Source organism: Aspergillus affinis, assembly GCF_023601865.1.
Source record: "Aspergillus affinis strain CMG 70 chromosome Unknown NODE_109_length_123035_cov_85_487797, whole genome shotgun sequence".
Lineage (NCBI taxonomy): Eukaryota > Fungi > Ascomycota > Eurotiomycetes > Eurotiales > Aspergillaceae > Aspergillus > Aspergillus affinis.
In genome coordinates this window covers 73,995-97,168 of record NW_026515890.1, presented here as the reverse complement: position 1 = coordinate 97,168, position 23,174 = coordinate 73,995, and the positions used below count along the sequence as shown (strand labels likewise).

Below are 23,174 nucleotides of genomic sequence, written 5' to 3'. Positions count from 1 at the left end.
TACAATATTAATTGCTCCGCCTATATTCGGTGTCGGAGACCGAGTCCGACGAGACAGGATGCGCTGTCGGGGTTCCTTGACCGGCCATTAAACTAACAATATTGGCGATTCGCGATGTCCTCTCAGCAAAATTCTCCTTTTCTACTTGCCCTCCGCTTTTCTTTTCAGCATCCCGCAGAAACTCTCAAACAGGACCGAATCCGTCCCCTTAAGCCACCGCACCACGACACGGACTCCCTTGTCCTCAATCCCCTCTTTCTTCGCTTGGACCTTAAATCCCAGCGCCGCTTTGGCTTCGTCGATTTCTACCCTATGCGCCTGCCCGGTGGATCCCTGCATCTTCCTACGCGCTTGACGAGACCAGACATTCTCCATCGCGAATCCGACTCCCGTGCCTAGGTTCTTCCGCCAGAGCCACTGAACCGGAAGCGACGAAAGTTCTGTGTCCAGCTTTTCGCTGACGGCGTCGATCGACCCGGCAGGAATCTCAAAGACGTACTCAGAGGGAAACGGCAATAGGTGTTTCGGGAAGTTAGAGATTGACCGCGCAACGTTCTGGTTCCTTTGTTAACGTCATCCGTTCTTCGTAAAACCTCGCTGAGAACTAGACGCGGGACTTGGAATGACATACCACACTCGGACGAAGATCTGCCCATGACCAAGCGATCGCCCACCTCTTCGTTTTATTCCCCTGCACGAACTCAGTGACGGCGTAGTTGTGGTTTTTGAGCTCGATGAGCTTCTCAACCAGTACTGAGACGCTGCTCAGCTTTCCGAGCATCGACGTATACCAGACGACGCTTTCGCGGAGCTCGAGGCTTTCTTCGATCATGCGCGATACGAAGGCGACTTCACCTCCGCCGGTAACCATTTCGATCTCGGCACCTGTGCAAGCCTGGCTTTTTGTTATTTTGCTGATCTGACGGGAGGGGAGGGTAACTTTACTGAGAATGGAGGTCGCTCTTTTGCTTCTGCGGAAGATATCAATTCGTCTCGGGAGGCGTAGAATGGGGGGTTGCACATGGTGAAGTCGAGTCTGGATTTGTAGAGTCAGAATAGGCACGGTTCTAGAAATGGATTACGTACCTGTCGACCCCCAGACGGTCATGCAATGGGATCAGTCCATCGGCTGGGTCTGTTTTCACGATTCGAATCCGAGATTCCAGACCATTGTTCTTGACTGTCTCTTTGGATGAATGGATGTTGTCGTTGTCAATATCTGAAGTTTCCGTCAGTATAGGCCATCCGGTCCAGTCAGTCAGTATCCACTCACCTGTCGCTACGAAAGTCCACTGCGGCCGCGAACTGCAGCCAAGAAGTGGATAAATGCTGCAGCATCCCGTTCCTCTCCAGACACAAGTGAGATTATGATTATCTTATCTAGGGGGGCAGGTGGAGTACATATCCAAACCCACGACGTTTCGGTCGGGGTCATAGTCATCCCGGTATTCGTCCCCGGTGGTGTCCAATAAGTCTTGGATCCACAGGATATAATTTAGTCTATATTTTTTAGTTAGACCGGGGTCTGTGGACGCGAAATCTCCGACCCTACCTATTCGGCACCTACGCCCCGTTAGCCTGATCAATTGACGTAGACAGGGTTCTGGCAGACAACATACCGGCGGACAGAGTCTATTCTCTGGGATATCAACCTTCAAGTTAAAGTCTCGTTTCAATAGGCTCTTAGTCAATTGTCTACACGCATAATCAGTCACGCGACCTGCTGCTAACTTCGCATTCGCCGATCTGCGGGTTGCATCCTACCGAACAGCCTCCGGGTCGCTGAAGTCCAATTGGCCGTTTAATTTCACGCTATGCAAGGCCAGTGTCAGTCATACGGTACGGAATTCGTCGAGTGAAAAGCCAAGGATTCATGATCTTACAATTTCGCGAAATCGGGTGACTGCAGAGCCAGTGTCGTGAAATCAACGTCATCTTTGTAAATGTTTCGAGCTGACCTCATTGTGTTACCGAAGGTGTCATATCACAACCCTTGCCTAGTCTAATTTAGTCTCGATGTCAGACGACAAAGCGAATGAAAAGCGATAATCATAAATTAACCAAAAGAAAAAAACTGGCTCCGCAGACGGGAATGACGATATCAATATTAGAACGGAAACGCGGGACGTTGACCCATTGGGTTACGGTGGGTCAGTGGAAAGGGGTTCAAGGGCAGCAGGGGTATTAGTCCGTTCGATAGGTAGGCGTTCGGGGAAAGCTCACCCTATCAGAGAGATGATGATCCACTGTCAAGCGCGGAGGAGAAAGTAGGAAGATGAAAAGTAGAAAGGAAGACTGCGGACGCCTTTCTGGGCTGAGGATTGTCAGGCCCCAAGGCTGCCAGGGCGGATGATGTCATGCGGGCGACGACGCGTTTCGCTTCTCGCCGATCCCCCTCTCTGCCGTCTCTGCTCTCTTGTCTCTTCTCTTCTCTTCCCTCCGCTATGTCTATTTACGGACGGGGCTATTGAACTTCCCCCGTTTTATCTCTTATTCTTATCCTCTGAAGAGCGAATCAATTGACGGCCAAAATGGACAAGTTCAGGGACAAGTTCAGCTCGCTCGAGAAGCACTTTGAAGGTCAATTCGATTCCCCACAATGCTTGCAGACTGAACTGACCACGTTCCACCTGCATAGAAACCCACATCAAGGAAGAAGCCCATCATTTCAAACACAAAGTGGGCAAATTCTTCAACATCGTCAACCCCAATCATCGCCACGACGAGGAGCACGAGCAGGAAACCGACCGGAAGCGGACCGCAGTCGCTGAATCCCACCGATTCGGCTCTTTCGCGCCCATCCGAGAGAACAATCGCGTCAAGTGGTATGTCGATGCATTGGACTACCTGTGGGCCGTCTCCATTGCTCTCGAGAATGCCAAGGAGGTCATCTACATTGAAGACTGGTGGTTGTCGCCCGAGCTGTTCCTCCGGAGACCTCCGTTCTTGACGCAGGAATGGCGGCTGGATCAGGTGCTGAAGCGCCGCGCCGAGGCGGGCGTGAAGATCTACGTGATTGTGTACAAGGAGGTTAGAGAATTGGAATCGACCCCATTGCATTACTGGAAATCACTTACACGTGAACTTAGGTCAACCAAGCATTGACTTGCAACTCGGCCCATACCAAACATGCGCTACGCAATCTCTGCCCCGAAGGATCGCCAGGTTACGATAACATCAAAATTCTGCGCCACCCGGATCACAACATCTTTGAGAACGGAGCCGACATGACCTTGTACTGGGTGAGAAGATCTGGCTGATAAACCTGTAAGGATTTGAATCGCTAATGGCAGATAATCAGGCCCATCATGAGAAATTCATCGTCATTGACTATTCGGTTGCCTTCATCGGAGGTATTGACCTCTGTTTCGGTCGATGGGACGCCCACCAACATCCTCTGGCCGACGTTCACCCCTCGAACCTCAAAGACGAGATCTTCCCCGGACAGGAGTTCAACAACAATCGGATCATGGATTTCCAGAGTGTGGGTGACTGGCAGTCCAACGAAGTCAGTAAAGCGGAGTACGGTCGGATGCCCTGGCACGACGTTGCCATGGGCCTGATGGGTGACTGTGTCTATGATATTGCCGAACACTTTGTGCTTCGATGGAATTTCATCAAGCGTGACAAGTACAAGCGAGACAACAGCGTCGACTGGCTTGTGCTTGAAGGTCGCACTGGCGAGGATGAAGACCTTGTTGCCGTTCAGCGTCCGAAATACCCATGCGGTGACTACGTGCAGCATCCTTTCCAGCCGCTCAGCTCGAAACCCCTAGGCAACCAGGGCACAGCACGCGCACAGATCATCCGCAGCAGTGCCGATTGGAGCAGCGGGATCTTGACCGAACACAGTATTCAGAATGCGTATAAGGAGGTCATCAGCAAGGCGGAGCACTTTGTCTACATTGAGAACCAGTTCTTCAGTAAGTTTTCCCCATCATGTGTACGCTTTATTTTCTGACTGTCCATAGTCACGGCGACTGGCGACCAACAAGCCCCTATTCTCAACACCATCGGACGCTCCATCGTTGATGCTTGCGTGAGAGCTGGCAAGGCCGGTCGGAAATTCCGGGTCATCATTGTCATCCCAGCCATCCCCGGGTTCGCGGGAGATCTCAGACAGAACGAAGCGACGGGTACTAGAGCTATCATGGACTACCAGTACAAGTCGATCAACCGCGGAGAACATTCTATCTTCGGCCAGATTTCCGCCCAAGGAGTTGATCCCAGAGGTAAGTCGCTCTTAACCTATTCTATTGATGGTGTACTAAGATGTTTAGAACACGTCTTCGTTTTCACCCTGCGTGCCTTTGATCGTATCAACAAAACCCCGGCGCTGGAGGAGCTGGAGAACCAGGCCGGCGTGACGTACAACGACATTCAGCGTGGTATTGCCGAGTCCATCATGAGTGACAGTGTCCACCCCGCCATTGGCAAAGACGGTGACAAGGGTGAAGTGGGCTATGATAATGACGAACAGGAGAAGGAGAAGCAAGAACGGATCGCCCGGCTGCGCAAGTACGAGGAGAAGAGCGAGCGCCAGAAAGAAGGCCACGGTTACGTCAGCAAAGACACCGTCTCGCACACGGTTATGCTCAACGGAGGCAAGATGTCTAACGAGCCCTGGGAGGGCGATGCCGAGGCCGAAAAAGAGAACTTTGTGCAAGAGGAACTCTATGTTCACGGCAAGGTCTGCATTGTCGATGACCGGATTGCTATTTGCGGTAGTGCGAACATCAATGATCGGGTAAGTCTCTCCCTCAAGGACAAATCGACGTAAACTAACATGCAACAGTCGCAATTGGGCTACCACGACAGCGAGCTGGCCATCGTTGTGGAAGACCAAGATTTCATTGACAGCACCATGGAGGGTCGACCTTACAAGGCTGCCCGCCTGGCTGCGACGCTGCGTCGTCAACTATGGAGGGAGCACATGGGCTTGCTTCCCGCACAAAACTACGACGCCTCTCAGCATCCCAATGCCCAGCCGCCCAACGCCTGTATGAACCAGATCTACGAGGGACCCGAAAACGATTTCGTCACGGATCCTCTAAGCGACGACGTGTGGAAGATGTGGACGGACCGGGCCACCGTCAACACCGAAATGTATCGCATGCTCTTCCGCGCCGATCCGGACGACAACATCAAGACCTTCGAAGAGTACGATAATTTCCGACCCAAGACTGGCAAGCAGGGTCACCTTTTCGACCCCTACCAGCCGGTCAAGGAAGTTCGCGAGAAGTTGGATAAAATCAAGGGCCACTTGGTCTGGATGCCTTTGGAATTCTTGCGGGATGCCGAGATGGCTGAGCCCGGACTGGCTGTAAATCAAATCACCGAGGTAAGTGTCTCTACTGATTCACATTGAATTTGGTGATACTAACTGGATGGCACAGAGTATCTACACCTGATTGTATTCAGTCTTGGACTATTACACTTACTTTTGGGACTATGATTGGAACGTTTTTTATTTCACATTTGTTGGCTTTTAACTACCAGTTGGGCAAATGATCGTCATTTGATCACTCAGCTTAATTTGCATAATCTGAATATAATGCCAATGCACAAAAACATCATGATTTGCCCGAGTGCCAACAACATTATCGATGTAGTCGATTCAAACCCTACTTTGGACCGTGCTCACATACCAACAGGACAGACAGCCAGCTTAAACGACAGATTGCTGCGCACAGTGCGGATTGGCGTGTTTATCGAGTTAGAATGAGATTTTTCGCCACAAACAACCAACCACTCTTCGCAACAGATTCTGGTTGTTACCTCCCAGGGCGATTGAGCTTTGGTCGATTGCGTTCCAGGCGATCAAACACAGACCGATTCAAGATGCCAATTAGCCGGCTCCTCATTCCGCTCTTGGTTCTCTTTTATGTTGGTAAAAAAAGTCCCGCATCCTTCAGATCATATATTGAAAGGGCTAGGTATCCCTTGATCCATATTAGGTGCTTACTCCAGATACATTGAGTCCCTGTAGGTCAGAGATGGCCTTGTTGACCGCAGCAAGAGATACGGAGGACTTAATCGATTTCCATGTCGAGCAATTCAGCAGATATTCTTTTTTCAATCCGTCAGCACCAGCTTCGTGACACTATGTTTGGTCTAGATCACCAAGACAACTAACTGGCTGAGTCGGTCGCCCAAATTCGGTCAAACCTTCATGAGAGTGCATGTGTTCCTCGCAATCCCGATGACCGGGGTGGTTCTAATGGCAATTAGTGCCGGTCTAGAATCTCGAGACAAAAGGACAGAGCATTCACCGGCCTACAGAAGTTGCTGTAGCGGTGTTCATTTTCCATTCCCCTGCTGGTCTGTGTGTTCACTTTTCAGCCCGTCGACTAGCGAAAGAGGGAGAGAGGTCAATACGAGCCGTCTAGCACAGTGGGGAGTGTCTTAGACGAGAACCACACCAGACCACATCTTTCAAGACACCACTGACTGAGACCCTGACTCGTATGTACAGTGACCAGAAATGACTTGTCCTCTCAGCTGTCCTCAGCTCTTCTCGCTTCCCTCAGTCTAATATCGAACATATACGGGGAACACCGTAGGTCCTTCCTAGATCCCGGTAGAGATCCCCGGCCAGATGAGTGGACAGGATTGCAAATATCGGAATGATCGAATCCAATTCACTGCAGCGATTATATTATCCGGCTCAGTCAAGACACAGGAACTCACACACGTCACCTAAATCGGGAATGTCCCTTCCTGTCCTTTTCTTTTCTTTTCTTTTTTTTTTTTGTTTTTCTTTCCCACTCTCCTCTTCCCTTTTCATTGAGTTTATGCAATACTCAGTATTGCTGGCATATTCATTTTGATGCAAACATTCACGCAGTGCAATCCTCCCTTCTTTGCCTATCGGCTGTTCTTGCTCTATTCATTTGCTTCTCTTCTCTTCTCTTCCACAGATACGGGGTGCTTATGAACTAACCCCGCCGTACTCCATCCAGGGTTTGGTTTGCGGTCCGGGGCGGAGACGGAGAATATCATGAATGTCATTTATTATTGTTATTATTGTTCATCGATGGAGTATACAGTATGTATGTCGGTCTCCACTATCTGATGCATGAGTCTCCACTACCTAGTATGGAGTGACTATCTACGGAGTACCTAGGTATTAACTATTTAGTAGTAATTTGTAAACTGGATTGAGTCCACTGGGCTACTAGCCTACTACTACTCCGTACAATGGACGGTGTAGGTCGTAAGACTAATTTCCAGATAGAGAGTAGCGTGAATGTACGGTACTCCACCTGGGCTGGGAAATATTTTCCTGTGGGAAGGAGGAAAAGCAATTCTCATGCCCTGATCGCTTCATATTTCCCCATTTCAAGTAAGTGATCGTGAGTTAGGTTTCAATCGACATGCTCCGGCTGCACAGGTTCACATTCCCAGATTCCAAGCGTGAGATTACTGGCTCTGGGTTCTTGTCTTTATTTTTCCTTAATCCTAATCCGATCTAGTTTGATTTTTCTCTGATCTTGGGTGGGTTGGGGAGATTAGGAATAGGATCGAAAGTACGGATTGATTGGAGAGATAGAAGTAGGTAGTATTCATCGCGTCGCCGCGTCATGAATGGTATTTTTTTTTCCTTGCGGAAAATGAGTCTATGTATGATCTATCTATTTGCATTGAAGCAACGAGCAGGAAAGACACCGAGAACAAAAGCGGAATGAAAACAAAACATAAAAAACACAGAATGGGAGTCCCGAAACAGATAGGCAAGGAAACAACAGACAGAGCCAATCAATACTTTTTGTATCGCAGGCCGTGACTCCAGCAATGCAATGCTTGCTTAAGAACAAACTAACAGAACAGACAGTCGTGGAGAGGTGAGTAGTTCGGCCATGTCTCTGCGTCATCAAAAAAAAGGATAATAAGAGGGAGCAAACAAGAGAAGAGAAAAGGATACGTGGAAGAAACAGAAGATGACAGCGGAACAGGACAAAGGGATCTGGCTTCTCGCCAGGGGTGGAAGGACATGCCACCCATTCCGGTCATTCAGAGCGACTTAACTGGTTGGTCAAGTCTTCAGGGAATGGAATCCGAAGGAAGCCATTGGCCCTATGAGAATGCAAAAGGAATGGGGGAAATGTGGAGTATCCCGATTGAGCAGGGTTGGCTTGAGGAGGTCCGAAGAAAAGAAAAAGCAAAAAGACAAGAGGAGAGAAAGGGGGAAAGAAAATGAAAATGAAAAAATGAAAAAATGAAAAATCACAAAAGACCCTCCCCAGATGAGGGCCGAATCGGAGTATCCCCTGCAGGATCCACGCAGGGATATCTGCAGCGAAATCGTTTAGGGATTTCCAGGAAAGCTCGTATTTAAGTGGTTAAAAAGTGAAAAATGAAAACCTAAAAAAAACCCAAAAAAAAGTCAGCCCATTTTTCCTTTTTGTCTTATACATTCTCCCTTTCAAGTTCCACGACTGAGGTCAGAGAGTTGTACGGACCCGGACAGAGCGCGCATCCGGAGTGCTGTGGCATGACTCTGTACTTACCGCGAATAGGTGTATAGACACAAGCATGTAACCAGTACTTATGCTTTAGCGGTGTGGCAGGAGTTGCACCGACAATGGTTGCAAATCTTGCAGCGCCAAATAGCCACGAATGGGCCTGAATTGCAGTCGGAGCAGCGCCAGGTGAGGATGTTGCCGTTGGTTGCCTGCACGATGGCAAAGACATGTCCGGAGCATTGGTTGGCCATTTTGCTTCGTTTCGACTGATGGCACTTCAGCCGGTTAGTGGAAGGTCGAATCAACGATTGAAGATGATGTTGAACTTACAAATATCTGATGAGCAAGGGTGACAAAGAAGCTTTCTGTTGACCGCCACTGAACCGTGGAACGAGGTGGGGACTAGAAGGAAAAGGGGACAGGGCAGTAGAGGACCCAGGAGTAGATCAAGAATTATGGACGAGAAATGGCACTCCCAGCCTTGGGCCGTTGAGGTGGCAATAAATATCCGCCGCAAGGGGAGAAAGGTACAATAGATGATGCGCGAGTCAGTTAAGACTCTGTTGGTTGATCTCGAGGAATGGAGGATTGGGGGGTAGGCAAAGAGACGGAATGGGATTGTTGGCAGTGAAGAATGAGGAAGAAGTGTAGCTGATGGGGGAAGGAACGATGGGGATGAAGCTCCATAGTATAAATAGGTCGGACTTTCAATTAGGACCAGGGCAAGACAGAACAAGAGGCATATCCTTTATTGAGGCATCAATGGATACAGAGCGCTCGGAGTGACCGTTCAACATAGGATATCCCAACCAGTGTGACAAGGTCCAGACCCTGGAGTCTAGCAAGCTGCATCGAACGACTCTGTTGCGGAAAAGTGATGCAAGTACCCGATCGTTGTCTAAGAAAGGACAATTAGTGGAGTAGAGATGGGAAGCTGCGCACAGAATAAAGGGAAATTAAAAAAAGAAAGAAAATAATGGAATCGGCACGATCGATAGAAGAAGAAAAGAAAGAACCAGAGCCGAATCATTCTGATGGGAAAAAAAGAAAAGAAAAGAAACCCCAAAAAAATGACGATAATGACTTTGAACAAACAAATGAATTCATCACACAAAAATAAGAATATTCAAAATTAGGAAGTCTAGCCTCCGAAAATCGTCAGGCCGGAGCCAGTGATACGGTGCTTGGGTTCCCAGCAACCAACGCGCCGGAGAGAAAATAATCCAAAGAAAAGAAAAAAAGAAAAAAGAAATGAAACAAAGTTGATATATCGCCCAGGCAAGTGGGCCGGGGGTGGATATTAACACGGATCCTAGCTAGTCAATCCTCATGGGTAAAGACAAAGGATGATGCAACGGAGCTGGGTGAGGCTCACCGGGAAGTTTGGAAGTTCAAAGGATCCAAAGGATCATCCTTATTGAGATCTTAAGAGCCGAACCCGATAAATATCTGGGAGCAAGATCTCGATCCAGGAAATCGGGCCCGTATGATTGGAGATCGAGAAGCACCAAGGCACCGGTGCTGGGGATTTGGCGTGCAGATCGCCTGGCTCCATAAGCGGAAGTATAATTATTTTTATATGACAGGATCCTATGGCCCTCCGTGATCCCCTGCAGAGCGAATAAGGATCGTGGCTGGCGATTGATATCGAAATAAGATCAGTCCAGCCCTTGCCTGGTTCGATAGGATATCATTTCCTTCATATCCCGACCCACCTGTCATTGGGAAGTTGATATCATTATACCGCATATCCGGTTGATATATATCGTGTGCGTGTTTTTCTGGACTTCGGTCGCTCTTGAGATCCCCGGCATTAATTGGTCTGTGTTGATTTGATTTTTCGCTCTTCCCATCCAGTTTTCTCGCTCCACTCGAAGTCAAACCAAAGCTGCAAGGCTAGACCAAAGCAGCATGCACCCGACTCGTTTCCACCCAGCTGGTCGGATGAACTCTCCCCTGGGGCCAATTTTCCCTTCCCAGGCCGTTTGTTTGCTGCCGTCGACTGCACCGAGCTGAACCGGTCCACCCCCTTCACCCCCCATTGATCCACCCATCAAACAGGGGAGGTCGGACACGGAAATCAATTTGTCTCGTCCCCAGGCAATGCCATTCGGTGTCCAGTGCACGGTCGATATGTCCATCATTCTGACCTCACCCTCCCAAACGGACGTCATGGCGGTCTGCTGCCGGCAGGCTCATCGCATGGCGAGGCTTGGTCGGCGACAGAATTTGTTTTCGTTACCCTCTTTTTACATCTCCCCCTCTCTTGCTGATCTTAGCCGATCGTAGCGGGCATTTGCGCCAGGGATGCAACATTTACACTCTCTCCACTTGATAGGTGAACTAACCCGTCCACTAGTGGGCTCCCAGTAAGGTCACTTTGGGTCCAAATCTAGTCCCATGGCTGGTGAGCCTAGGAAGTAAATCGAACATTGGCGAGCGAATCATGCACCGTCTGTGCCCCCTGCCCTGACATCTCGGGACGCTTGCAGGGCAGATTGAACTAAAAAAGGACTGGGATGTTCCGTCAGACGTCCAAGGACCAAAAGGAGGGGAGACCTAAAACAGCACGCGGTGCGCCAGATGCCCTGAGCCCCGAATTCCAGGATTGTCCGGCTTCCTGGGCCTGCATTTCTGGACGTGTGCGACCCACCGTCCACTTTGAGAGCTAGGGCCATGAAGATCCACATGGCAGATTTGGCTGTCGTGAATTGAAAGAGGCCAGAGTTTCCAGTACGACCACATTACAAATTAGCCAGACAAGCCGAGTCGATCGATCGTATTCCGAACCACGATCAACCCTGTCAGGAAAGAGGCAGCCGGAGGCCAACGAAAAGGGCAGCGAGCCTAGTTCACCAGATAGAGTAGACGGCTGACATCCTTCCCGGCCATTTTCTCATTCAGGAATGACGACACCGGCCTAATGGGATCTGGAACTTTTGGGGGACGAATATCCTGATCTACCGGGTGCCCTTCCCCGACGGATTCTGGCCCCGGTTGGTTTGGCTCAGTCGCTAGCCTGACGCCAGTGTCGTTTCGTTTCCCGCGGCGCTGGGTTCTAAACTCTCTTCCCCGATTCCGTTGACGCATCGTACTTTTGCTTTCTGACAGGTCGTTCCCCCTTTCCCCAAAATTGGTGGTGTTTGGCCTGTAAAGCGCCCCCACAAGCCCTGTTTTATTTTCCGAAAAGCCAATTCGGCTGCCGAGCTGTTTCGGGCGTGAAGGATGGCTCTCAATCATGATCCTGTCAAGCGAAGCGTTCGCCAAAGTTGCCCGACCTCTCTAGGCCGTGGCTTTTTTCGAGGGGGATTTTTTAACACATATCTCTCGCTTTGATCCAGGCCAATTGAGGCCCTTCCCGATTCAGGATGAAATCGGTCTCTGCTCTATCACCATCGATCTTTGCACAGTGTCTGTCCGCTGGACTGCAAGAATTGATGTGTTGATAGAACCAGCCAATTCTGCTCGCCGATGATGCCTCCATGCTGGGTATCCAACCTTCCGGGCACACGCACACCGCTACAATGCTCGGTTGGGGCCATAGGAAGACGCAGATCTATTCGTCTACCGTGCAGCAGCAAACAGCTATTCGATAGTGCCGTCGTGTGACATCGCTATAACGTCAGCTCGCTGGATGGCGGACGACTGAGTCAAACCTTCCGTCACATTCTCCTGCGGGCTCCCAGCAAATGAGAAAGGATCCCATCGGTTCATTTCAGTCAATTCGCCGAACGCGCCGTTCGAGACTTGAAGTTGGACGTTTGTTCGATGCCGTCATGCAGCCGAGTGGACGACGATCCTAATCAAAGCCAAGGGAGATACAAAGGGAAAAGAAAAAGAAAAAAGATGAATGAAGCTGCTGAGATGAGCTGAAGAGCAAATGCCAATACAGTGAGAGTAGATGAGCGGTCAATGAAGTGTATTCAAAAAAATGTTTTATTCCAAGATCAAAAATTACAGAAAGCGCACAGACGGCGAGATATACGTAGAGAATGTCCAAGATATCATCCAGCATCACTTCCACCGGCTTACGCCAGTTCCAGTCGGGAGACATGAAACTCAAGAAAGTGGTACCTTCAGTCCTCGTCAAGGTAGCTGCCCATCTCCATTGCCAATAGGCAAAGAGTTATAGACAGCCAACCAAAGTAAAGATGTTTGATCTCCCAACGCTCCGTTAAGAACAGTCTTGTGAACCAAGTCCAGAGATAGAAATACCTCCTTTCTAACAAGTTGTCCCTGCAGTACCCAGAGTGGACTGCATCGCTGGTGTTTTCGAATGACAACTCATTCTCCATTGCTGGAAATGCGCTGTTCATCGAGGGATTCTTTCTAGGTATCCAGAAATTGTAATGAAAGAAGAACGGAAACCATTGGGGTTTACCCAATAGTCTTGCCATCGTAATTCCACATATTCTCCTGCCCACTTTACCTAATGGGGTATCTCTAAGTCCATGGTGAAGGGAGACAAGAGTAAAGAGTCATGAATACATTGCCACCCAAGTACGAATAGTGGCTTCCGTGTATGTTTCAAAAGCAAACAAACCAGCTGCCGCTTGGTGCAGAGAAACGAAGGAGAATCATCAAATTTTCTTCTGGTCGTAACTGTCTTGAGCCATCATCATTTGAATACCAGACGTGTGCTTCCGGAGCATGGGTGACTCAGGAGACACGGTGGCATAAAAAAAAAAAAAAAAAAAAGAAAAAGAGAAAGACCTCATAAATAATGTCGCGCATGTTATTCATTGAGGTGGAACAATGCCGAAACGCTTCAAATGTGGTTAGCGATTTCAATTCCGTGTCATGGGCGAGAATCAACACTCACCTTTCACCATAGTGATGACGTCGAATACTCTCCGCGACAAGACTCGAGATGTCGATGACAATCAACTTCTTCGACTTCTTGAGCATGTGAGGGGAGACCGGGAACGTGTTTGTCACAACAATGTGATCGATCGACTTGCATTGTTCCAGCTGTTCGAGAGACTCATTTCCGAAAAGGCCATGAGTCGCGATACAGTAAACCTTTTTGGCACCACCCTTCTTGACAACCGTCTCAGCGGCAGCAATCCAGGATCCGCTCTTGTCAATCATGTCATCAACGATGAACACCGTTCTGTCGCGAACATCTCCAACCAAGGTAATGGTCTTCTCCTGCTCGGCAGTCCGTGCCACGCTGCCTTCTTCGTCCGAGGATTCGGCGGCATCAAAGGAGCCACCGAGGGCATGATCGGCTGGCTGAGAGGATGTGGTTGAGATGAGAGATTCGGCCATCGGGTCAGCGATGGGTTCACCACCATCCTGGTTGGGATTCGGCCCCGGGGTGGTCTCGCCGGACACGGGAGCCGAGGACTCAGCCGAGGGGTAATCATCATCTACAAGCTGTCCCTGCACGAGTCTCCCGGTGATGACATCCCGCACTCGAACGTCAGTGTACTCACGCGCAGCCTCCAGCTCTGATGGGCGGCGGGCACCGGCCGACAAGTCGGGGATGAGAGAACCCGCCGAGTCAAGTACGACATCGGCATTCTGAGACTTTTCGGACTCAGAAGCTTCGTCGCTTCCGCTCTGAACACGCACCATGAACGGGTCTTGGTCTTTAGGGGCAGGGGTTTCCTCCTCCTCCTCAATAGAATCAAAAAAGACGGTGCTATCCGTCATGGTCACGGACAACTTCGGACGCCGTCTGTCGGTGGTGACGATGCCAAAGTTTAGTTTGAGTGTGTCCGCCAATGAAGTGACCCGCTTGGTACCTCCGGCATTCTTGCTGACGACGACGGCTTCCTTCCAGCCGGGGACGTTCATGCGGATCCATCGCGCAATGAAGGGCTCGGCGAAGAGATTATCTACGGGCTTGCCAAAGAAGCCCTGCATTTGAGATGCCTAAAACGGTTTGAATCTGATAAGAATCCCGCGTGATTCGTTGCAGCAAAACAAAGGAGTGCCTTCAAGACAGAGGTTGCCTGTTGGTACTCACATGCAAATCCAGAGTTATCACATGGTCCACCCCAGCAACTAAGAGCAAGTTCGCCAGCATCCGGGCAGTGATGGCACCACGGTGACTCTTCTTTTTGGATTGGCGGGAGTACGGGAAATACCTCGACGATGTCAGCATCAACAGCGTAACATTCAAACTAGACAGGTTTCATACGGCATAACCGCTATAGGCGAAGAATGAGGTCAGCCAAAATGGGATCAAGGAGTTGTGGAGTGGAATTCGTGTCTGGGAGACCGGGGAAGCACCTGTGATGGATTTGGCGGAACCACCCTTGCAAGCAGAGATCATGATCAGCAGCTCCATTACGCTGTCATTGATCTTCCCACTACCGCTCTGGACGATGTAGACATCTTGGTTCCGAACCGAAACACCAATGTTGACACTGGTTTCGCCATTGGCGAATTTCCCAAGGTTGGCCCGGGCAGGCTGGGTGCCTAGGCGTTCGCAGATGGTTTCAGCGAGCAAGGGATGGGATGTCCCCGAAAAAATCTGAACTCCCCGCATTTTACAAGACTCTTATCCGTTATGACAGGGCATAGACTGGGGGTTGAGTGAGCAGAGTCAACGTGGGGGAGCAAATCGTGGAACACATCTCATGTGGTTGAGAGGAAGAAAAAAGAAAAACAGAGGGAAAAAGTGGGTGGAGCTTTTAAAGGTGCGGGAAGGGGAAAACCGACGGGGAAAGAAAAAAAAAGAAAAACGTCAGCTCGTCTTGGGTCGCTGCCGTCCGCCCTACCGCCAGTCCGCCCCGCCAGCGCCGACTTTCACCCCGCCGTCACCTTCACTCACTCACTCACAGCATAAGATGGCGTCCAAATACCCTCCAGTCCAAGGAGGAGGCTCTCTCATCCTTGCTTGGCAGGTCAAACAGAAGAATGTCCTGGTAATAGGCGGTGGGGAGGTACGCTTTCCTTGACCTAACCAGCATGCTCCCTTTACTAATGCGATCTCAATCTATATCTACGCTTCTAGGTAGCTGCTGGTCGAATCCTACATGCTCTCAATGCCGATGCCAAAGTGACGGTCGTCTGTCCGTCATCCGGCCTCAACGATGAAGTGGCCTTTCGAATTTCCGAGGGCCAGGTCCTGCACATCGACCGAAACTTCGACCCTACAGATCTAGACAGCGCGGACATGGTACTGTGTGCCATTGACGACCCGGAAGCTTCCACCCAGGTTTGGAAACTCTGTAAAGAGAAGCGGATACCGGCCAACATCGCCGATGTGCCGCCGGAGTGCGATTTCTACTTTGGTAGCGTGCATCGCGACGGTCCATTGCAGGTGATGGTCAGCACGAACGGAAACGGTCCGAAGCTTGCCAGCATTGTGCGGAAGAAAATCGCCGAAACTCTTCCCGACAACATGGGTGCAGCGATCGATAACGTGGGCAAGTTGCGTAAGAAACTCAGGGAGGTTGCCCCTCAGACCGAGGAGGGTCCCAAAAGAATGAAATGGTACGTTGGATTGCTTCGTCTCTGGCAATTCTCCCTTGACGCTGACCAACCGATTCTTCAGGATGTCCGGAGTATGTGAGTCGTGGAGCCTAGATGACCTTGTCCGGATGAATGATCAAGATATGGATGGTCTCTTGACCCATTACAAGCCCGGCAAGATCCCATCGTTGGAAGAGATCCGATCTGGCTGATCGGGATCGCTAAGCTCTATTGCATTTTTGTTAATTCCAGTCGAGAATATGGCTCGATGATGTACGATTTATGAAGCGCTGCCACAAACTATTATACCCAACTAATGGGACGGTTAAAAATAGAAATATAAGCTCTTTTATGGTTTAGATGTGTACATACATGTGTAAGGCCCAGCTCAAATAGAGAAACTCAAAAGGGTTGTTTAGGAACAAGGATCAATAAGACAAAAACAGAAAGCATTGCTAAGTCTACAGGTATTCCATCCAGTGTGAGACAAGCCCGACAATCAAGGAGGCGAGGATATCCAAAAACGGTAACAAGGAAAGATAGAGAGGTAGGAGCTAAGGCTCAGGACATCCCCCAGTCAAAACTAACTACTGGGTTTGCGGGTGGATGACTGGGAAATGGACTTCCTCGGACTGATGGGCGTCGGCGCCACAGGAATACCCAACTTCGCCTCACCGATTCTCCGAAGAAGGGCCTGAAGTGCCACCCGGATTTCAGGGTTCAGGTCGCGACTTAGCAGCTCAACGCACAGTGGGTAGAAGGTCACAACATGCTTATCAAAGCCTTCATGTGGGAAGTTGGTGTAGCCGTCGAGAACATCAACAACAACGGGGCGCCAGGCTAATATGTTGCGATGTTGCGAATCTTCATCCAAGAGGACAAAGCTGCGAATAATGTCGGCACAGAGTCTAGAAGAGATTAGTATCTAATTGAAATTGGCACGGGATAAATAGCTGGGGAACTCACGGGATGAGGGCGGCTTCTGTTGCCGCTCGGCTGCTCTTCCTCTCTTCCCTCTCGTCGTGGTACATGCGGAAAAGAATATGTACGTAAGTCGCGGCACTCCCACTCTCCTGCTTCAGCAGATTCGGGGGCTGCTTCATGAAGCCTTGGCGCCAGAGTTGCATCCGGAGATCCTTGTCTTCATTGAACTTCTTAGCAAATTGGTAACTCTTTTTCAGCAGTCCCATCAACCGGAGAAGTTCATGACTCGGAATCTGTGCATAGACTTTATCGTTGGAAAACAATTCGTGTACGGTCTCAATCATGAGCAATTGAAGCACGCAGTTAGTTATGATTCGGTTGAAGAACCGACGTCGTGCGACGGTGACGGCGGCTGGCTGCTGTTGCACATCGGCTTGGGGCCGATAGTCCTCCAACTCGGCGTTGGACGCAGCAGGCATGTCACCCTCCTCATGCTCATGTTCCACATGCTGCAATCCGTTGGTCTTCGAAGAGTCGCCGAAATTCTCTGGGACTGATGCCGAGTCGGTCGATTCTGGCGCGCCATCCTCGGAGCCGTCCGTCTCACCATTGGCGGGTTTCTGTGAGTTCGGCGACTTCGTATAGATGGTCGCGGCGGCCGTGAACAGCTCATAGGCGGTAGTCTTGCTGAAAAGCTCAACGAAGGCACCCACAACCTTGGTCCAATGTTCTTGTCTGAACTTCAAGACATTCTGAAGTATCAGTTGCTGTAAACAGTTACTACCGATGCGGGCAATCGTGTCGTTTTCTTGGCAAATGCAAAGAGTTAGGAGCTCCAGAATGCGGTCGAGCATGTACTCCAGCGCGTCGAAATAATGCGTGAAAAGAGTAATCATATTCCTGAGCGCCTGGATCATCGTCGTCGAAAGCCACACCGAAAGTTCCTCGTGGTTCGGTACTTTAGACATTTCAGACTTCGACTGCAGCACAACGAAGATGGGGTAGAGAAGCTGCCGCCAAAGAACGTCCCAAAACTCTTGAGGGAAATCACCACCGTGTCGGATCAATGTATCGAAAAGATACGTCAATGCCCTGTCCAAGCATGTTAGCGCAAATATGCCAGATGGGTGTTTAAAACAGGATCTTACCGTGATCGAGCTTCAAGATCATCTCCGGTCATCAGGATATCTTGGAAGGCGATCAAAATGGGGTACCAAAATTGCTCCTCCTTGGACTGGCGGGTGAGCTGTTTCGCAAGGTTTGTAGAGTCAATGATGACCTCCTGGGCTTGGGCGCCACGGTGGGAGAGAGGGCATTCTGGTGCCCTGAGCATTTTCGTGACGGTAGACTTAAGGAGTTCAATCGCCTGTAGGGACTTCTTCTGGAACTTCATGTTCTTAGAAAACTCCGTGAGGCAAACGACCAGATCGGGGAAGGCGCCCTGTGTGATCACAACACCGAAACGAGTGTTGTAGACTTGAGTGACATGCTCAAAAGCCATGTTGACAATGCCCTCTGCAAGAATATTAGATATCAATTAGGAGCGAAATGGTTCACTGCAGACTTACCGTAGGGCTCCCGGGCAGCAACTGTGAACACGCCAAACATAGTTTTCCAACCGGATCGAATATTGTCACCCCGCGCCTGAATCATCTGTATGAGACATCGCAGAATCATATCCTTGACCGTCACGGCATTACTGTTGGCCATGACATGCTCGAACGGCTTAAGGAAGTCCTTTTGGAACTTGAATCCCGGCAGCTCCTCAATCTCCATGAAGCGCATGGAGAGTTGACGAAGCGAGTCCAACGCAAAGAAGACAACTGTTGTGTTTGAATGACACCCGACATGGTTGAAGTGTTGTCCGAGGACCTCCCAGATCTTTGACCATTCGATCCTGACTCGGGTCATGTTGTAGTAACTGATTTCGACCAGTTTCTGCAAACTGTACGTCCGAGGAGAGTCTGTCTGTCCTGAGGATTGAATTTCCTGCCAGCTCACGTCGCTCAACGCTCGGATAAAGTCGATGATGGCCTCGTGGGAGAGATTGGCAGTATTTGTGAAAATGCGATCTACGCCCCTGATCATTTCGGCGGATCGACTTTCCATAGCGACTTCTGCTCGAAAGGCTGCCGGACCATTTACCGATCGCGGACGGGGTCGTCTGGCCGATTGAATCGACCTGCGGGAGCCATCCGAAGAGGCCTGGGGCACAATGCGAGCTCGAGATACATCAGGCAAAGATCCTTCGTCAACGCCATTCGTCAGGAGCTGGAGTCGGTCAAGTTGACTGACACAGGTCAGGATCTCTCTCCAAGAGCTCTTCAACCGGTTCCCTTCCGACAAAGCGACGTCGAGCAAGACCTTCAATGCTTCCACGTTCTTGGCCACCATCTCTCTGATGTTGCCCAGATTTGTGAACTTGGCAAGCGCCGTCACGAATGCGACCCGAGGAGTCTCCAAGTCGAACGCACAGCTAATGCGAATAGCAAGCTTCATTCCCTCCATGCAGAGCTTGATGATTTCCAGGTATTGGGTGTCCTGCATGGGAGCAGAAAGACCGGAAAGGAAAGACATCCAAGTAACGTTGAACATTGAGCCGACATGTCGGACGGAAGTAGCGGGAATGAAACGTGACAGGGCCTCTTTGACAGCGGTTTTTCGTTGGGCCCGGATGAGGCTTCGGTAAAGTTGCTCGGTTTTGTTCGCCATTTCTTCGGACGCCTGTGCATACTTCTCGCCTTGGATGTCCCGTCCCACAGTTGCGAAGACCTGCCCGGCCCGAGAGGCCAAGCCAGCCGGTGTGGATGTGGGGATTCCGACGTCGGCAGCATGCTTTCTCTCGGTGTCAAGCACGATTTCATTCGTCTGAATCTCATCATAAATAGCTCCCAGGTAATCATTCGGCAGATCCTGATTATCATTGATGCCTCTGTTGTTCTTGATGAAGTCCTCCTTGGTCATGCGATTGCCCCTGATCTTGGAGCTGTGCTGATCGGTATTGAGCATGATAACAGAGTACGACAGGACGTAAGCGGTGTCGGCATTAGCAAAAGCATTTGGGTTCTGAGTTGTGTACCGCTCAGCAAACTTGAGCATGAATCGATCGATCTTCTGGGCCTCTCCCGGGAGTCGGAAGTGCTGGAGAAACTGACGGAGGGCATCCACAAAGCGTCGCTTCGCGAATTCCATCATGTCCACGAAGGCGTGCATAATGGCTATATTTTCAGCATCCCCCTCACCAAGATATTCGCCGAGCATGGCTTTATCCAACCGGTCGTTTCGGAAGAGGAAGCCCGCCATGTCTTCTGGGGAGTCGGACCGTACGAAGCCCTCTTGCACAAAGAGCTTGATACCACGCTTGGGTTTGAAGTTGAATTGCTGAACGGCGTTCGTGAGAGCAATCTTCCGCTGCTTAACCTTTTCTATCTGGCCAGGGTCATCTTCGGCCACTGGCGTTGACCGACCGGTGCTGCCATCACCATCAACCCTCGGTGAGGATAGGTAGGCGCCGACGTTTGTGTCGAGGGATTCCCTAGAGTTATCCATGGACTTTTGCGACGAATGATTCGGAACAGCGGCTGGCTGTTCCGAGGCCCAGTTGTCTAACGATTGCAGAATCTCCACCAAACACTCAACGGCTTGATTCTTCAGTATATACTCTGGAGGTACATTTTGCAGATTGGGCTGCTGGGCATTGGCAATATTGGCGGATGTGAGGGAAGGAGGCAGAGTCCCACGCTGATGCCATTCGCTCCCCAGCTTCGAGATCTTAACATAGTGCTCCTGGAAGGTCTGCTGCTGCAAGGCATTCACAGCAACTGGTACACTACAATACCGTGACAATTGCTCGATGATGCTATACAAAACAACACGTTAGACACTGTTATAATGGCAAAAGTGAATGGGTGGCTGCAAACATACTTCTGGAAAATATTTTCTAGCGCCGTCCTGTCACAATCGTAATTGAGGTATATCTCAACCAACGCCCGCGGGTCACCCGCTAGCCTTTCCAAGATCTCCATGAAATATTGCTTTTGGAAGGTGGGCGAGTTCCGCTTCTCGAGAATTGCGAGATAGATCTCCTTCAAGAAGACCTCAAGCTCTTTCTGTTTCGAGTCAGATACATCAGGGTGATAACATAAATCAGTGGCAACAAACCTTCATCATGACCCTCATGTGCTTGAGCATCAACCAAAATAGCTCGCAGCAAACTTCAAAAACTCTTGGCACAGAGCTAGATCCATTGCGACTGAGACTCAGACATAAATGGGGCCGGACAGCTTGAAGAAGCGTCATAGCGTCTGCGCTATTGGAGCTCTGTCGGATCGTCAAAAGCGGAGACGTAAATACAGCGACGTGGTTGTTAATGAGATAATGGATAAGATGAAGGGATAGTAGTTTCGACCGCATGTGCGGCGATTTCAAATCTTGCTGCTGGTCGTGGCTGAGAATCTTATGGCTCAATTTGCAGAGAGCCCTCAATACCAAGAACGAATCCTTGACGTAAACCTCGTCTTCATCATCATCCGCAGATCCATCGGTGTCTTCTCTGTCATCAAATCCCCCACTTGAAGACTTCGCATGCGTCTGGCCGACCTTCGCACGAGTGACCGTTGTTGGGGCATTATCGTTGACGGAGGTGACATCCTTGCTTGATTCGAAGCTTTGCAGTGTGAGTTTTTCCACGGGCTCTTTCAAGACAGGTTGATCGACAACTGTCGCGGAGGCTGCATCCGACACAGGATCTTCATCGTTCGTCTGGATCACATCAGGTTCGAGGGCAACGGTGTCCGAGGAAGCTCCCTGGCCCTTTTCACCCTCGCGCAGATGCAATTCCTTCAACTCCAGTCGCACACGCACTCTGTCGAACACCGTGCTCACCATCTGCGTCAAAGATCCCTGGGCAATTTGCTGGTTCTGACTAGACTTGGAGTATATAAAAATGTTGTATATCTGGCGAACGGCTTTCAGGAGACCCGCTCCATGCACCACAATTTTGTCATTCAACACTGCCGCGAGAAGGGATTTGATGATTTGCTGTTGGATCTCCACCGGCGTGGCTTCGTTTTCAAAGCAGTCGCAGATCGCATCGATGGCTCGTTCGATCAAAGGTGGCTGTTGTAGCTGCTGCTCCGAGGCCTCGGTTTGAATATCCTGCGCCGAAGGGAAGGCAAAGTAGGAATATGTGATCAATTTGCCAATGCAATCAAGCGCCGTCACTTGCAAGGGGATACTAAGGCTCTTTGTTGCGATGTATAGAGGGCGGAAAATAAGTTCGGGGTCGATGGGTTGACCGTCCAACTGTTTCACGTTCGCCAGCGCATTCTTCACGGCCTCTTCGAGTTCCTTGCTCTTGCGTGCTTCCCTCGATGCACCAATGGTGTCGAGCGCGGTCACTATGAAAACGGTGGAGCTGACGGGCACAGATCGCTGGGTCGCAAACGTGGCCGTTGTCGACCTTGAATCCGAGCGTACTCGGGCATCGGGAACGGGCTCATCCTGGGCGGGAACTGTATCATCGGCATTCTTATTCTCGCCAGGGGCGTCCCTCTCGGGGCTGGTCGTTGAATCCTCGGCCGGGCTCACTGTGTCTCTTTCTTTTTCTTTTTCCTCTTCTTCTTCCTCCTCCTTCCGGTCTAGCGAAGGCTGCGGTTCCTCCCCGGTCTCTGCGGATTCGACGGGGGCCTGCGGAGGAGAGGAATCGTTGTCGGGGGATTCTGTGCTGTCAGCAGGCACCAATTTGGCTTGCGATTCGGTATCCTCTGGAGTATGATCCGTATCAATCTCTAAGCGCTCCGACTCAATCGGCAGCGTGGGCTTGTTTTCATCATCCACCTCAGGGGACTCGGGGTGCGTGGAGACATCGACCCCGGTCTCTTTGGCGTCTGGCTGCGGTGTTTGGGCCGGCTCGTGGGGAGAGCCGTTCTCGACTTCCGCCATTTATGCGAGACTCCGTCCGGAGAATCCAGAAGTAAGTAGACGAGGGGTCCACATGGGACTAATTGAGGGTCTAGTGAAGCGGAAGGGATCGTAGAGAGAGGAGAGGGACAGCACGGGAGAGAAAGGCAGGCGACCAGCTATGCGGGCCCCATAAGCATGCGTGTCTTCTCCCGCGGGCGACGAGAAATCTACGGCCGCCGGCAGCGACCGGACGCGCAACGTTTGGATTACGTAAACGGGACTACGGCGGCAGCCGGCGAGTCTATTCCGATCGCTCACCGGGAAGCTCAACAGAAAAGTTCCTTAGAGCTGCAATCCTCAACTCTTTATGATACCAGGCCCCGTCCACCTGCCACCGTCATTCCATCCCCATCTCATCCTCTCTCCACTCTTGATTGAGCCGCGGGCCTTTTC

The 23,174-nt window shown here is 50.5% G+C and overlaps 5 protein-coding genes across 5 annotated transcripts; 2 read left to right on the top strand and 3 right to left on the bottom strand.

The window, feature by feature from the left end:
• Positions 1-141: 141 nt before the first annotated feature.
• Positions 142-1,963, bottom strand: KD926_000384 (DUF890 domain protein; the record flags this gene model as incomplete). The annotated part of the gene is made up of 9 exons (XM_053104336.1): positions 142-555; positions 632-895; positions 946-1,036; positions 1,087-1,219; positions 1,412-1,500; positions 1,553-1,563; positions 1,620-1,695; positions 1,765-1,812; positions 1,884-1,963. 9 exons carry the CDS (start codon positions 1,961-1,963, stop codon positions 142-144), a joined length of 1,206 nt encoding a protein of 401 aa, XP_052952402.1.
• Positions 1,964-2,531: 568 nt separating this feature from the next.
• Positions 2,532-5,411, top strand: pldA (putative phospholipase PldA; the record flags this gene model as incomplete). The annotated part of the gene is made up of 8 exons (XM_053104334.1): positions 2,532-2,580; positions 2,639-3,030; positions 3,090-3,242; positions 3,302-3,923; positions 3,972-4,232; positions 4,281-4,747; positions 4,796-5,341; positions 5,397-5,411. 8 exons carry the CDS (start codon positions 2,532-2,534, stop codon positions 5,409-5,411), a joined length of 2,505 nt encoding a protein of 834 aa, XP_052952401.1.
• A 7,789-nt stretch (positions 5,412-13,200) lies between these two features.
• On the bottom strand, positions 13,201-14,964 carry KD926_000382 (ribose phosphate diphosphokinase subunit PRS1; the record flags this gene model as incomplete). Its single annotated transcript, XM_053104333.1, has 3 exons — positions 13,201-13,231; positions 13,288-14,345; positions 14,614-14,964. The coding sequence occupies 3 exons, from the start codon at positions 14,962-14,964 to the stop codon at positions 13,201-13,203; spliced, it is 1,440 nt and encodes a 479-aa protein (XP_052952400.1).
• A 301-nt stretch (positions 14,965-15,265) lies between these two features.
• Positions 15,266-16,105, top strand: KD926_000381 (bifunctional precorrin-2 dehydrogenase/sirohydrochlorin ferrochelatase MET8; the record flags this gene model as incomplete). Its single annotated transcript, XM_053104332.1, has 3 exons — positions 15,266-15,361; positions 15,433-15,914; positions 15,976-16,105. 3 exons carry the CDS (start codon positions 15,266-15,268, stop codon positions 16,103-16,105), a joined length of 708 nt encoding a protein of 235 aa, XP_052952399.1.
• Positions 16,106-16,476: 371 nt separating this feature from the next.
• On the bottom strand, positions 16,477-22,760 carry KD926_000380 (Arf family guanine nucleotide exchange factor SEC7; the record flags this gene model as incomplete). Its single annotated transcript, XM_053104331.1, has 6 exons — positions 16,477-16,801; positions 16,860-17,909; positions 17,966-18,332; positions 18,386-20,676; positions 20,742-20,926; positions 20,979-22,760. 6 exons carry the CDS (start codon positions 22,758-22,760, stop codon positions 16,477-16,479), a joined length of 6,000 nt encoding a protein of 1,999 aa, XP_052952398.1.
• Positions 22,761-23,174: the final 414 nt, after the last annotated feature.